The following is a 15,388-nucleotide window of genomic DNA, read 5'->3' on the forward strand; positions in this document are numbered from 1 at the left end:
GAGAAGCTACTCCTTTGATATCTGTCTAAGGTCGCATGTTTCATTCTCAAGGCTTCCATAACAAATGTGGCCTTTGGCAAAGTTTATTGCAGCCTGCATATAGCATAGGTTCCCAGTAAATATTTGTTTATTGTTGTCTGCACAACACATGCTAGCCAGCACAGAATCACAGTAAAGGGAAGCCAATTCTGAAGACAGCCAGTCTCAAGTAAGGTGATTGGCTGACAGTTCAGTTTGTTTGTTTTAAGTGTGAAAAGAAGCCTTTGTAACTACTTGATGTTTTTTATTATAAATTTTTTTCATTCACAAAATTAAGACATTTAGCAAAAGTATTTTACTTAAACACTTTAATATAATTTCCATCACAACCAATGATTTGTCTGTCTTGACGCATGCTCACTCATCCAAGTAAGTAAATCCCAAAAGCTGATTCAGTTCATCTGGACGTTTTCAGTGGGAGAAACGTTTCGTCACTCATCCAGGTGACTTCTTCAGTCTCAGCAGGTTTCCCCAATCTTATCAACAGTACATTTGCACAATGACTGAAACTAGCACAACTGAATGAATGATGGGCTGTGAGGTCCTTTCCTTGATCATCAATATGCAAATTGTCACGACCATTGATTAACAACCACTGATCAATGGCCATGAGTACCAATCACAGAGAGTTGGGGAATGGCTGCAATCACAGCATTGTAAGTCAAAGTTTTTGGCTTCGATCCTCAACCTGCTGGTGGGCAGCTCTGAACACCACATCCTGAACACCCTGGATTTTGTCGAGAAGGTGAGAGATGTCATTATGGAGGCAGATGAAACCATGGTCTCGTACGATGTTACATCTCTCTTCACTTGCATCCATTGAAGTGTTGGAGATAGTCCAACCTCAGCAACAGGACCACTCTCAGCATCGACCAAATAATAATAATAGTAATATCCATCCATCCATCTTCATCCGCTTTATCCGGGGCCGGGTCGCGGGGGCAGCAGCCTAAGCAAAGAGGCCCAGACCTCCCTCTCCCCAGCCACCTCCTCCAGCTTATCCAGGGGAATACCAAGGCGTTCCCAGGCCAGCCGAGAGATATAATCTCTCCAGCGTGTCCTGGGTCTGCCCCGGGGCCTCCTCCCGGTGGGACATGCCTGGAACACCTCACCCAGGAGGCGCCCAGGGGGCATCCTTGTCAGATGCCCGAACCACCTCAGCTGGCTCCTTTCGATGTGGAGCAGCAGCTGCTCTACTCTGAGCCCCTCCCGGATGGCCGAACTTCTCACCCTATCTCTAAGGGAGAGGCCAGCCACCCTTCGGAGGAAGCTCATTTCTGCCGCTTGTATCAGCGATCACGTTCTTTCGGTCACTACCCACAGCTCGTGGCCATAGGTGAGCGTAGGGACGTAGATCGACCGGTAAATTGAGAGCTTCGCTTTTACACTCAGCTCCCTCTTCACCACGACGGACCGGTGCAGCGTCCGCATTACTGCAGCTGCAGCCCCAATCCGTCTGTCGATCTCCGGCTCCCTTCTCCCATCACTCGCGAACAAGACCCCGAGATACTTGAACTCCTCCACTTGGGGCAGGAATTCATCCCTGACCCGGAGTGGGCACTCCACCCTTTTCCGGCTGAGAACCATGGCCTCAGATTTGGAGGTGCTGATCCTCATTCCCGCTGCTTCACACTCGGCTGCGAACCGTTCCAGTGCGAGCTGGAGGCCCTCACCCGATGAAGCCAACAGAACCACATCATCTGCAAAAATCAGAGATGAGATTCTGAGGCCACCAAAGCGAAAGCCCTCCGCCACTTGGCTGCGCCTAGAAATTCTGTCCATAAAAATTATGAACAGAACCGGAGACAAAGGGCAGCCCTGGCGGAGCCCATCACCCACCGGGAACGAGTCCGACTTATTGCCGGCAATGCGAACCAAGCTCTTGCAACGGTTGTATAGGGATCGAATGGCCCGTAGCAATGGGCCAGACACCCCATATTCCCGCAACACCTCCCACAGGACACCCCGAGGGACACGGTCGAATGCCTTCTCCAAGTCCACAAAACACATGTAGACTGGTTGGGCAAACTCCCATGCACCCTCAAGTATCCTCGAGAGGATAAAGAGCTGGTCCAGTGTTCCGCGACCAGGACGAAAACCGCATTGTTCCTCCTGTATCCGAGGTTCGACTAACGGACGAACTCTCCTTTCCAGCACCCTGGCATAGACTTTCCCAGGGAGGCTGAGGAGTGTGATCCCCCTGTAGTTGGAACACACCCTCCGGTCCCCCTTCTTAAAGATGGGGACCACCACCCCAGTCTGCCAGTCCACAGGTACTGCCCCTGATCTCCACGCAACATTGCAGAGGCGTGTCAACCAGGACAGCCCTACAACGTCCAGAGCCTTCAGGATCTCGGGGCGGACCTCATCAACACCAGGGGCTCTGCCACCAAGGAGTTGTTTAACTGCCTCAGTGACCTCGCCCCCGGAAATTGGCGGGTCATTCCCCTCATCCCCAGACTCTGCTTCCTCCTCGGAAGACGTGTCAGTGGGATTAAGGAGGTCCTCGAAGTATTCCTTCCACCGCCTGACAATTTTCTCAGTCGACGTCAGTAGCGCTCCGCCAGCACTATACACAGTGCAGGTAGAGCACCGCTTTTCCCTCCTGAGACGTCTGACGGTTTGCCAGAATCTCTTCGAGGCAGTCCGAAAGTCTTTTTCCATGGCCTCTCCGAACTCCTCCCACACCCGAGTTTTTGCTTCAGCCACTGCCTGAGCCGCATTCCGCTTGGCCTGTCGATACCTGTCGGCTGCCTCCGGAGTCCCACAGGCTAACCAAGCCCGATAGGAGTCCTTCTTCAGCCTGGTGGCTCCCTTCACCTCTGGTGTCCACCATTTGGTTCGGGGATTACCACCACAGCAGGCACCAACCACCTTGCGGCCGCAGCTCAATGCAGCAGCTTCGGCAATGGAGACGCTGAACATGGTCCATTCGGACTCAATGTCCCCAGTCTCCCTCGGAATGCTGTTGAAGCTCTGCCGGAGGTGTGCGTTGAAGATCTCGCGGACTGGAGCCTCTGCTAGACGTTCCCAGCACACCCTCACTACGCGTTTAGGTGCACCAGGTCTGTCCAGCGTCCTCCCCCGCCACCTGATCCAACTCACCACCAGGTGGTGATCAGTTGACAGCTCAGCCCCTCTCTTTACCCGAGTGTCCAGAACATATGGTCGCAGGTCTGCTGATACGATTACAAAATCGATCATCGACCTACGGCCTAGAGCGTCCTGGTGCCACGTGCACTTATGGACACTCTTATGTTCGAACAGGGTGTTCGTTATGGCGGTTAGCACAGAAGTCCAATAACAAAGCACCGCTCGGGTTCAGATCAGGGAGGCCGTTCCTCCCAATCACGCCCCTCCAGGTCTCGCTGTCGTTACCCACGTGAGCATTGAAGTCTCCCAGCAGGACAACAGAGTCTCCAGGTGGTAATAGTAATAATGAACTTTATTTATAAAGCACACTAACAAACCAAGGGTATACCAAGGTGCTTGACAAAATAAGGAGATGGAGATGGGAGGGAAAAGGGAAAGAGAAAGGACCTGGCATTTATCAATTATAAAACCATGACAATCATAATACATAAAAGTAGTTAACAAAGCATAAAGGATAAAAATGTATCAGCACACAGCAGATATTATCTAGGTGGAAAAGCAAGATCAAATAAATAAGTCTTTAACCGTGATTTACACAATGGCATAGAGTCAGATGCCCGGATAGCAACAGAAGGATTGTTCCATAAGACTGGAGCAGCTACACAAACGCACGGTCGCGTCAGCCGAGAACGAGGTTGCTCCAGAAGAAATTGGGTAGCAGATCTAAGTGCTCTGACAGGAGTGTGTAACTGAAGTGTGCTTGAATTGTGTCTTAATTCCACCTACTTCACATACAAGGGTCAGTACTACAGGCAGAAACATGGGCTCCCCAGTTTCACCCATCGTGGCCAATTTGTACATGGAAGAAGTGGAAAAGAGGGCGTAAAAATAGTTTTGGCTTCTCTTCATTGGTTGCCAGTAAACTTTAAGTTTAATTTTAAAATGTGAGTTTAAACTTTTGGATGTCTACATGGCGAAAGTCCCCAGTATATCTTTGACCAGTTGAAACCTCATGCTGCTTCCCCAGCACTTAGGTCTTTAGGACAGAAGTTACAGTTGGTGGGGATCGGACTTTTCAGGCACCAAGGCTGTGGAACTCTCTTCTGTTGTCTTTACGCTGTGTCAACTCCATTGACTCCTTTAAAAAGCAGAAAGACATTTCTCTACATATGAGCTTTTAATTAACTTTTTCCTTTGGTTTATAATATTGTATATTATTTTAGTTATATTTCTGGTTTTATTGTGAAGGACTTTGTGATTTTTGTCTATGAAAAGTGCGAAATAAATAAATTTTACTTACTTACTTGCTATCCTACCCTGGAACAACAGCAAGTCATTGGTTCAGGTATGTGGATGGCACCTGGGTGAAAATCAAATCTCAGGAAGTTCCACAATTCACGGATCACATTAACTCAGTGGACCGACACATGAAATTCACCAGGGAGGATATGTGGAAGCCGCTGGTGGTGGAGCAGGTGTGGGCTGAACAGACTCCTCAGACCCTCCAGGATCGTGACACCCTGTCCCCTAGCAGAGGGGGCCGTAACATCCTTGAAAACGGCCTTTTTATATAATTCTGAAATGTACATTATTTTTCAGTTTTGGATAACCTTACCTTTTTTTAGCCTCTGTCAGTTCACCACTTACCTTTGTACCATTTCAACTATTCATTGGACTTGAACGACTGGAATTGTAATAAATAACTGGAATAATTGAATTGTTCTAAAACCGGTAGAATTTTATGCATCCTTATTTTGTCAACTTGCTGATGTGGACTGTACCAATACAATTCTCAGGGGTGATTTCAACTGTTTATTATGCCCTATATTGGATAGGTATCCATCACAGGTAGCTCAGTCCAAACATGTTAATGCGCTTTTAAATACAACAAAGGAGTTTGATCTCTTGGCTGTATGTAGGCAACATAATCCCCTTGAACAGCAGCACACATTACATTGTCCGCCACATCTGTCAGTGTTCCAGACTGATTATGTATTTGTATATATCTGACAAATAAACCCAACTGCCTATTAGCACAGCTATCAAGGAATGCTCTGGTAAAATCCTTTATTCCAGCCATAGTGGATGAGAATAGTCATCCACTATGATATCTATGGAAAAGTTAATTTATTTAAGAAATAAAAAAACTTTTCCACAGATACCAGAGAATCAAGTTACTATTTTAGAATCTCCCATATAAGTGGACGAGATTGTTTCAGCACTTCAGTCAGGGAAATCTTTACTTCCTCAACTTGTTTCCAAGTTGCTTCCAAAGCACAATGTAATGACTTGCAAGTCATGGAAGAATTAAAACTGCTGGTGCAAACATTACACTAATAGCCATGAAAATAAGAACACTGCTCTTCCTTTTAGTCAATGAACCTTTTAGTCTAGTGACTCTACAACTGCCAAAGGTTAAGAGTGGGTGGGGCCTACCAAATTTAGACATGTTGGTTATTCAGGCCTGAACTCTCTCCTCCTGGGTGAGAGGTGGATGCAGTGCTGTGAAAACCCTTTCCCTCAATAAATTTCATAGGGAAACACCACCTCCTGTTAAAGGCAGTTTCCTGAATAAAAATGTGTTATGAGCATGGGGCAAACTAAGGACAATGTCTGAAAGTAGCTCAGTTAATATTCTTGTAACATTAGATGACCCAGAACTGTCATTGCAAAGTGTAGGATCAAACTTTACAAGTTGGCAAAGAGCAGGCATAAAAAGAATATATAATCTTTTTGATAACGGAAGCTTTAAAACACCCTGAAGTCTCAACATCACCTTTCAAGTAATGATTTCTATAAATACCTACAAATAATGTTCTTCTGAAAGCTGGCTCATGAGGACATTTCCACCAGAAACAGTCTGCTGGAAAGGTTTTTCTCTGAACCACAGAAAGCACAAACACTTTGTGACAAAGTTTTATTCTGACATATGTAGTTTGAACTTGGATAAACTTGAATGATGTTTGGGACAAAATGTTGCTGCTGCCCTTCAGAATCTCAATATGTAATAGATATAAAGAGTTACAATATAACATACTGCATAATCTTTATATTTCACCATATATTTACAGTAAGGATAAAACCAAACTGTCCTAAATGTTAGACTACAGTTGGAAGAAGGCTCCATTGTTTGTGGGAATCATTCTGACTTTCTGAAGAACAGTTTGTGCAAACATCAGTAAAACAATCACTCTCATTGCCTGTTTATGCCCTGTCCTTATCTTCAATGTCCTGCTGCTCTGTTGCATCTTAATTGCCCCTTGGGTATAAATAAAGTCTTTCTGATTCTGATAATGAGTAAACAGTGCCAGCAGATCCACTACTTTGTTTGCTTTGAAATGTTCCTGACTCTTTAATAGAATAGAATTCAATAGAATAGAATTCAACTTTATTGTCATTGCACATGCACAGGTACAGGGCAACGAAATGCAGTTTGCATCCATCCAGAAGTGCTTTAGTGATATAGATATATTACAATATATATTAGCAATAATATAGATATGTGAGTATATTACAGAAATGGGTCTATTATGTTATAATGTACACGGTATGAAGTATGTTGTGAATATTGTATAACTATAAGTATGTACAGGCTGTAGTGAGCACAAGCTATGTACAGGATATGAACAGGATATAAATATGAAAAACTATACAGAATATGAAATGAAATAAATAACTTTACAGAATCTGGGATATACAGCTATACAGAAATGGGAACTATGCAAGTTGTAAACAGTTGTAGGATTAAAGATTATCGAATGTACAGAATGATTATTTACACAGAGCTATACAGTAGTGCAGTTAAGATAAGTGAGGGTGTAGATAGTTTCTACAGAGGCTATATAAAGTGCTAGTGGTTGTGAGTGGTGGTTCAGTCCATGTTATTATTGTGTTTGAGGGTACAGTTGTCCATTGTGGGTGTGTGTATGTTCAGTCCATGAGTTTAACGTGGGTCAGATGTCAGGAGGCAGAGTTCAGGAGTCTGACAGCTGTGGGGAAGAAGCTGTTCCGGTACCTGGTGGTCTTAGTCCGGAGGCTCCTGTGGCGCCTCCCAGAGGGCAGGAGTGTGAAGAGTCCATGTGATGGGTGACTGGGGTCTTTGATGATTTTCCCAGCCCTTTTCAGACACCGCTTCCTGTAGATGTCTTTTATGGCAGGAAGTGGTGCTCCGGCGATGCGCTGGGCAGTTTTCACAACCCTCTGCAACGCCTTCCGGTCCGAGGCAGAGCAGTTCCCGTACCAGACTGTTATACAGTTGGTCAGGATGCTCTCGATGGTGCAGCGATAGAAGTTCACCAGGATGTCTGAGGACAGGTGGTTCTTCCTCAGAGTCCTCAAGAAGAAGAGGCGCTGGTGAGCCTTCTTGACCAGCTTGGAGCAGTTGGTCGTCCAGGTGAGATCCTCGGAGATGTGGACTCTAATACAACACAAAGAAGTCATTCACACAAATGCTGGCAAGAAAAGTATTTTGATTAAGTGGGTCAGACATGAACCTCAGTCTATCTCCAACAATCATAAAGGTTTTTATGTCAATAAAATAAGGATATTATGTTGATATTTTCTGCAGAAATGGATGAAACCAGTGAAGTTCTGAGACTGAACTGTAACTTGGACTCACAAATATTTTGTAATGACCGAATAAAAGGTTGGATCCATGTGGGAAGGAGCTTTATTCACTTTATTTTGGCCTGAAAACTGAAGGCTCTGCCTCCCATTCTACTTTTAAATACTCTAGGAACAACAAGTAGGCCTGCAGAGCGAGAGTGAAGTGCTCTAATAGGGTGATATGGTACTACAAGGTCATTAAGATAAGATGGGGCCTGATTATTTAAGACCTTGCATGTGAGGAGCAGGATTTTGAATTCACTTCTGGATTATATCAAATCTAACTTGATATCTGAGACTCGTGTATAAGTCAATTCTTTTTTTCAACTAAGAGATTAGTCATGAGCACTAAATCTAAAAAATTTACTTTAAGCTCTGACCTTTATGAAACTAAAAGGAACCAGTGGTTTGTTGGGATGTGCTGAGCTTTCTTCTGTTCCTGCTCCTGTGCGTGGGGTGTCCTGTTTCCAGCTCCGGGCAGGACTATCGGCTGATGTTGTTCCTGGAGGAAAGCCCGGCCCTCGTAGGACGAAGCATTTGGTGATGGCAGATACAGTCGGGCCATCGCTGCAGAGGAAAGGAGACCATCTAGCCAATCAAGATACCTGCCTTGCAGCTGTCAGGGGTGAGATGCAAACCAAGTTTAATGTTATTGGGAGTTTACTGGTATACTACGTATGATATTCTGATACCAGACTGACCTTTGTCATCCTTGTAGCACTGAGACAGATCATACAGACCAGTGGGACGCTACTGAAGGACGACATTCACAAGGTAAATGTGATTTAAAGTAACATAAGCGCTACAAAAGAGTGCCCAGCAGAGGGAGACACTTTCTACAGGCGTCTCCAACCATCCACAGATCAGCCTCTGCTGCAGCGAGTGGCACCGAGCCGCCCGCTTTGGAAGAAGATCCGTGTTTAAGCAGACGTGATGTTTGCAGTTCTTTAAGCAACGATTTCCTCCACCCACAGTGCATTTCTAATGATCCACATGAAATATCCCAACATGTTCTAATATGTTCTTGTAGCCAGAAAAGAAATTATGTAACTTTATACACAAATTATAGTGATGCATGTTTACTTTTTTAAATAGAGAACGCCCATATCTGTGAAATTGTTGCTCAAAGTGCTGCCGAACATCATCTGTTTAAACCTTGTTCTTCTTTTAAAACTGAATTTTTCAGTGTACAGTCTAATGGATTCATGTGTGTTATTGTTTTAAACTAATTATTAACATTATGCATGATCATTTTACTTGACTAGCAGTTTGTTTTAAAAGATTAACATGGTTATTAATGTGTTATTAAATAGAAACAGGCCGTTTTCCTGCTTATTACACAGAACCTACCGCAGGTAATAGAGTAGTAATAACATAGGAATTAGCACATTATTGCATTCTTGTTACCCTGCAGTTCCCACATCATTAGCTTCAGTTTGTGGACCATTATTATCCAATTGCATCAGTTTCAGTGTAATATTACTCGGCTGTAACTGTAAGTGGTGTGGTTAGCGTCGACGTGTAGTTACATGTCTCAGCAGGTCCACGTCAGGTTGTGGCGTAGGGTTAAAATGGGATACTGATTACAAGTTATGATGTAGTAAGACACGTTTCCCATCTTGTGATGATCTGCAGCTGTAAAGTAAAATGCTTTTGTTTGTTTTTTCCATCATTTAGCATTTTTGGTGTATTGCAGGAGAGACTCTTCATTTTATTGTTTTTAATAACGAACGATTACACTGTTGTGTCCTGTCGATTCCTTCAAGCGGCTCCATGAGGTGGTTCTGCCACTGTGTGTGCGCCTGCAGCAGCAGCAGTCTTGCAGCAGCAATGCATGTGAATCTGCAGGGAGCGCGAGTGGGCAGTACAGCAGTGCTCTGACTCGACGAGAACTGTACAGGTACGATCTTCATGTTAACGATGAGCCACACATTAGTGTTTCAATAGTGTTACGGTGCTCCTCCTGCTTTTTGTTCAGGTTGAGTTTAAATGTTCCACTGTTGACTGAAGGAATGTCCACACAGTGCTTTATTCAGACTGGACCCAGTCTGACACCACCCTAGCACCAGCACCACTGTGGGCCCGGAACTGGTCTACGTTCTGTAGATGCAAAAGTTCACTTTAGCTTCGTGTTGGACTGAAGGAGCTGTTTCACTTGTATGAATTTGAAGGTTATTGCTGGCCCTGGTCCTGGTCCCCTCACCCTGTTGGCCCCCACCTCTGACCTGTGCTGTGTCAATCCTCAGTAACGGGCGCACCGACAGGTATGCGTGTGGGCCCAAGTGGGATTCCCGAGTATACAGTGTTTTTAGCTTGTGTGTATAATTCGTTCGATAGTCTTTATGGCAATGGGGCCGCGTTCGTTCGGTTGATAATCTAGATCCTGGGTTATGTTCGCAGGCTATAGTCCCTCTAGACTGTTTGGGTTTAAATTTGGGGTTGACAAAGCTGAATTTGCATCTAAAACTGTGTGTTTGGGTTTTGCAGAGCGAGACACGTGCTCTGTATGGTGTGTTGAGTGTGAGGGAGAAGTGTCTCCCAGAGCAGAGTGAAGCAGACTGACAGAAGAAGGAGGGGCAGGCAGCCCGACTCAGAGGGGAGGAGCTGAGTGAGGTGGAGGAGCTGGGAGAGGCAGTCTGTGTGACCGCAGGGGAAAGTGTCTAAAACAGAGAGCAAAACAACAGGGGTAAAAAACTACAGCAGAACAGGAGGAATTGGGAAAGAAGGCACAGGATTATTTAAATTAGCAACAAGGGGAAATGTGTTTAAAATTAGAGAAGCAGAGTGTCAAATAATTAGGGATGAAATGATATTAAATAAATCTTTTAATACAGGTGACCACGGACCTGGTCCTCCACAAGCACATCGGCCAGAGTAAAATGATAGATTAACATAATTGGAACCACAAAGAGGCCACGTTTGGCTGAAAATTTCACATCTCCACCTCCACGTAGAAGCTTCGAGGATGGTCAATCTCTCCCTGAAGACTAAAGTGCATTAAAATTGAGTTGAAAGGTACGGCTGATGGACTTGTGGAGGTTGAGAAAGTGTCCAGACTATCGCAATAAAAAGACAGGACATACACACACACTCAAACAGAGAGACATCAAATGCTTTTTGTAGAGAAATTTGAATCCACAGCTCCACGGCATACGCAGACATTGAACTGCCTACTAACCCACACATGCAATAAAATCAGCTTGCGCTTATGAACACGTCAATTCTTTTCAGCAATATTAAAGCAGGGAAACTTAACACACACTAAATGCTGAGTTTATCCACTGCTGACAAACAACCTCTCCGGGCTGCAGGACAACAGCTTAACTTTCACAAAGCAAGAGACTGGAATGACCAACCAGTGATGAAACAATAAATTTAGTGGTTAGGATTATGAGATGTTTTCTGCTGATTGAGCAACACAAGTGATTACTGTATGAAGAAAATTCTATTTTGGTAATATTTAAATTATGCATTTCCGTTGTCCTGTGAACTTGGTGAGGTATGAGTTGGTTATATTCTTTTTTTTTAAAAATAACAAGGGAGGAGAGAAGGCTGACACAGGGCCCGGCAGCTGGACCCACAACAATAACCTGAAAATGTCAACGGTGCTGCAGGAAAGCGATCTCACACAGACGGAGACGGAGGGTGCTAAACCAAAGGCCAGTTTCACAACACGGGGGAAATTCCCAGTGACGTGACACCCATTAAACCCGGATGAAAAGTGAGGCCGAGCAAAAGAATGCTGACCTTGATAACTCTGCATTAACACTGTGCAGGGCAGTGACGGACATCAGATCTACAAACTGAGCCTACAAACATCCAGATGGTGAATTAGAGCACACAATCTGCCTTAGATTAAATTCTGACTCTCACCAAAGGCAATACAACTTTCAGGAGGAGGAAGGAGTAACACATCTATACAGACTCATCAGACCTGACAAATGAATGCTCTAACAGGGGAGTCATTACCATCATTTGACAGACGATGACATTAAAACAAAAGGCAGGAGCCTACAAGATCAGTGAGATGGAGAAATAAACAACACAGAATAGTGGACGCTGGAAAGTATGTGGCGAGAGATCAAGTTGCCCTAACAAAACCTGGTCAACTATCGTTAAAACAACCACATGGTCCTTCACATGAGAGCAGAAACAGACTCAGAAGAACATGGAAGGCCTGTACGTTGCACCCACACATGGAAGAGATGCGGAAAACTGTGAGGGAATGCAACACCTGTGACACCCTGCAGAGAAAAGACGCAAACCCAGTCATGAAATGGCACATTTGACAGTCCAGACTAGGATGGCGTTGGACATCCACTTCTCTTCTTCTTCTTGTCCTTTAGTGGGCAACCAGCGGCGGTGGTCGGCCACGCAACCAGTACGCTGCTGTAGGTGCCGCAGGTTCTCTTGCTTGACCAACGATTATCTTCCATGCTTTTCGATCTAAGGCGATGGTTCTTGCCTGCTCGAGGTCAAGTCGAAGGGCCTTCAAATCATCCTGGATTTGTTTCATCCATGTCTTTTTTGGTGCATTTCGATGCACCCTCCAATCGGTGGGGCGGGTCAACCAGAGTAGGCCATGGGGTAGCGGCTCTGGTCCATTCGACAAATGTGGCCAAACCAACGGAGTTGGCGGCGCTGGATTAGGTCGCCGATCGTCGGTTGGCTGCCGCAGCTGGTGAGGATGGTGTCATTCGAATGACGGTCGCGAAGGGAAACGCAGAGAACGCATCTAAGGCAACGCATTTAAAGTAGAATGATCAGGGTTCGGTAAAGGCGGATCTTTGTCGCCAATGAGATGTTGTTCTTCTTCCAAATGCACCAGCGCAGGGAAGTGAACGCTGCCGCCGCCTGCCCACTTCTGGAGCGTATCTCCACTGATGATGCCACTTTCTTCTCCTCGACGAGGGACCCCAGATATTTAAATTGTTGGACTTGTTTGATCTGCACACCGTCGAGGTGGACGATCGCTGGTGAGCTGTTGGTGGTCAGGACTTTGGTCTTCTCGGCGTTAATCTTGAGGCCATACGATGTGGAAGTGAGTCGCCTCGGTGTCATCTTCGGCAAAAATGGCGCTATCGTCAGTTGGACATCCTCAGGGTGGAAAAAGGGTTGGTGTGACCAAGGTGTGGTCTGGCTTGTTGTATGTACATTTCAAAATGATACAGCTCTGGATGGGCCAGTTACCAGGGCATGGAAGGATGACAGACAAATGAGGAGAAGGAATTTTCCTCTGGGTGAGTGGTTGACTGAAGCATGCAGAAAATAAAACTATTATTTTATCATTGACTGGTAACTGATTCATAATTGGCCACAATCACAGCTGCCAAGGTCTATTTCATGTTGTTACAGGAAAAATGATTCTATGTTTCTTTACCTTCTTTTAAATGTACAAAGATGCCTTTTGTCTGCCCTTTGCCTATGGTTAGATTAGTTTAGAATTATCTTTTTAGACTTTCTCAGCAAAGACATACTGTTTTGGGACATATTGTTTTAGATTGTTTTATCTCTCACAGCCTTCTCCCAGCTCTCTGCTGACGAGACTAGCGCCACATATGGAGTTGTTTATTTTATTTGTTTTGTATTTTCTTATCCTGTTCTCACTGTCTTTCCTATAAAAATTACCAAGCCACTGTGCATGGTGTGAGTTGTCCTTAGCAGCTCACCCGTGTACACGTTTGATAAAGAAAGTAACTTTGTCTCATTGTGTCTTTATTTCTCCTGGGTCTTTTACAGAGTTTTCCCCCAACACATGTTAAAGGACTGCTTTCAGCAGTGTCCTGTTGAGAAAGTAGGTCAGAGTAGAAAGACAGACGCCCTCTACTGGTAAGATCAGGCTTCAAACTTTCCCTTCATAAAGTAAACAGCTGGGGCTGGATCAGGTGACCCTGATTATGCTGCAGTGGCCTTATATGCAAAATATACATGAATTTCTCACAAAAAGCCTGATTTTCTAATGTGATCGTCACAGTCTGAGCTCCAGATTATCTCAGCAGCTCAGTCATATATTTGTACAAATGCACATGAAGTATTACTACACAGTCTCTGTTAGAAATGTGTTTTTCTCCTATATATGATAAATAAAGAGAGTATTACAAGGAAACTGAAGCTTTCTGTCTGTATCAGCAGGAATCAGCAGCTGAGCCTGCAGAGGACGCCAGCGCGAGCGATAACCAGCTGCCCAGCTGTGAGGACGAACCGCTCGAAGCTCTTCAAGCAGGAGACTCGACAGCAGTGGCAAACTCTGAAAACGCAACAGAAAAAATAAAGAACAAAACTAAAGAGGACGTGACAGACGTCCAATAGGAATAAAGAGAAAGCTTGATGTAAATATTAGCCTGTAGAAGGCAAACCAGTAGTGACCCTTGATGACTGCTTAGATATTGTTATTTCAATAATAATTAGTTTCTTTGTTTAATGCAGTTTGATGAAAAGTTCAAATACAGTGTAAAAGTAGTGAGCCTCGCCTCGTTTCTTTCCATTTTCCAAGGAGTCAAACTTTTCTTTTCTTTTTTTAATCTTTTTCCTTTGGCTGCTTTTTCTCTCACTCTTCAGTTTAGACCTTTCACCCGATAATTTCCTGAGGAATCTGGTTTGTTTACTTGGCCACATAACATTGACTAAGAATTCATTCAAGCCTCAAAAAGCTCCATACTCCAGGGATGAATCAGTTTTTGAAACCGCAGCCTCCTTTGATGCGGGCTCACTTGTGTACAGCTGCAGCAGTGGAGACTGTCAGGAAACTGAACCAGGGAGTGGAAGTAGGGCTCTTGGCTCCTTCATAGTGAGAGCACTAAGCCACAGGCACAGATATGTGGATAACACCTGGGTCAAAATCAACATGCAAGACGTAAAAGTTCACATCAACTTTGTTCTTCTGCTGTTTTAAAAAAAAGTAACAAAGTTGAAAAACTCCAGTTTTCACTGATTTCTTTGTCTTTTTTCATTTTCAGTATGTTTCTTATTCTTATTATTCCAACACATCTGCCTTCAACCTTTAGGAAGCACACAGTGTCTGATGTTTTATTTTAATTTCACTAAAACATTCTAATAAATAATTTCTAAAAATTGCTGTAACTGAAAGTGTGAAAGACTTCGGGGCTGGGCTGATGCTTCAAGATCCTAACGACGTCCCTGATGTGTGATCAGGCTGCTGCTGTTACCTCAGTGAACTGTTGTCTTCTTTGGAAATCACAAACTGACACAACTGCAACTTCACAATGCTGAAATTAGCAAAGTGTGAGGAAAAACCCCAGAACAAGACAGACGGATGTTTTCCTCGCAGCTGTTTGGAGATGATTAAAATATTCTGCAGCAGCTCCTTTTTCAGCGTCTGCCAACAGCTTCAAATATTTAGCAGCATGATATCAACTATTTAGATTGTCTGCAGTAGATACTACACCCTCAATACCCAAGAATCACCTTCAGCAACTGGAAACAGCTGTGAAAGCTTTGTCGACAGCTTACACTGTTACTAAAACTGGAAGATTTAATGGAAAGTTACCATATTGTGTTCATTTCAGTAACTGTGTACAAGTGGTGAGAAAAATAGTTATCAGTTACTTTGATTGCTTCATTGCACATTTTGCTGTCAGTGTTTGTGTCCAGTTGTTCCCTGAAGGATCAGTGTACATCAGGACTCTATACA

General features: G+C 44.3%; 1 protein-coding gene across 1 annotated transcript; it reads left to right on the plus strand.

Annotated features, from left to right (window-relative positions):
- The first annotated feature begins 8,180 nt into the window (after positions 1 to 8,180).
- Positions 8,181 to 12,155, plus strand: LOC113011596 (proline-, glutamic acid- and leucine-rich protein 1-like). Its single transcript, XM_026151137.1, has 5 exons — positions 8,181 to 8,362; positions 8,456 to 8,511; positions 9,504 to 9,637; positions 9,909 to 10,032; positions 12,084 to 12,155. The coding sequence occupies exons 1-5, from the start codon at positions 8,281 to 8,283 to the stop codon at positions 12,153 to 12,155; spliced, it is 468 nt and encodes a 155-aa protein (XP_026006922.1). The 5' UTR covers positions 8,181 to 8,280.
- Positions 12,156 to 15,388: the final 3,233 nt, after the last annotated feature.

This window comes from Astatotilapia calliptera, chromosome 3 (assembly GCF_900246225.1).
Source record: "Astatotilapia calliptera chromosome 3, fAstCal1.2, whole genome shotgun sequence".
Classification (NCBI taxonomy): domain Eukaryota; kingdom Metazoa; phylum Chordata; class Actinopteri; order Cichliformes; family Cichlidae; genus Astatotilapia; species Astatotilapia calliptera.

What these genes read in the sequence shown, in the direction of transcription:
- LOC113011596 (XM_026151137.1), top strand. Translation starts at nt 8,281, where the DNA reads ATGGCAGATACAGTCGGGCCATCGCTGCAGAGGAAAGGAGACCATCTA. An exon ending in CTGCCTTGCAGCTGTCAGGG is followed by an intron (nt 8,363 to 8,455) that starts GTGAGATGCAAA and finishes TCATCCTTGTAG; the next exon opens with CACTGAGACAGATCATACAG. An exon ending in GGCCCAAGTGGGATTCCCGA is followed by an intron (nt 10,033 to 12,083) that starts GTATACAGTGTT and finishes CTTGTCCTTTAG; the next exon opens with TGGGCAACCAGCGGCGGTGG.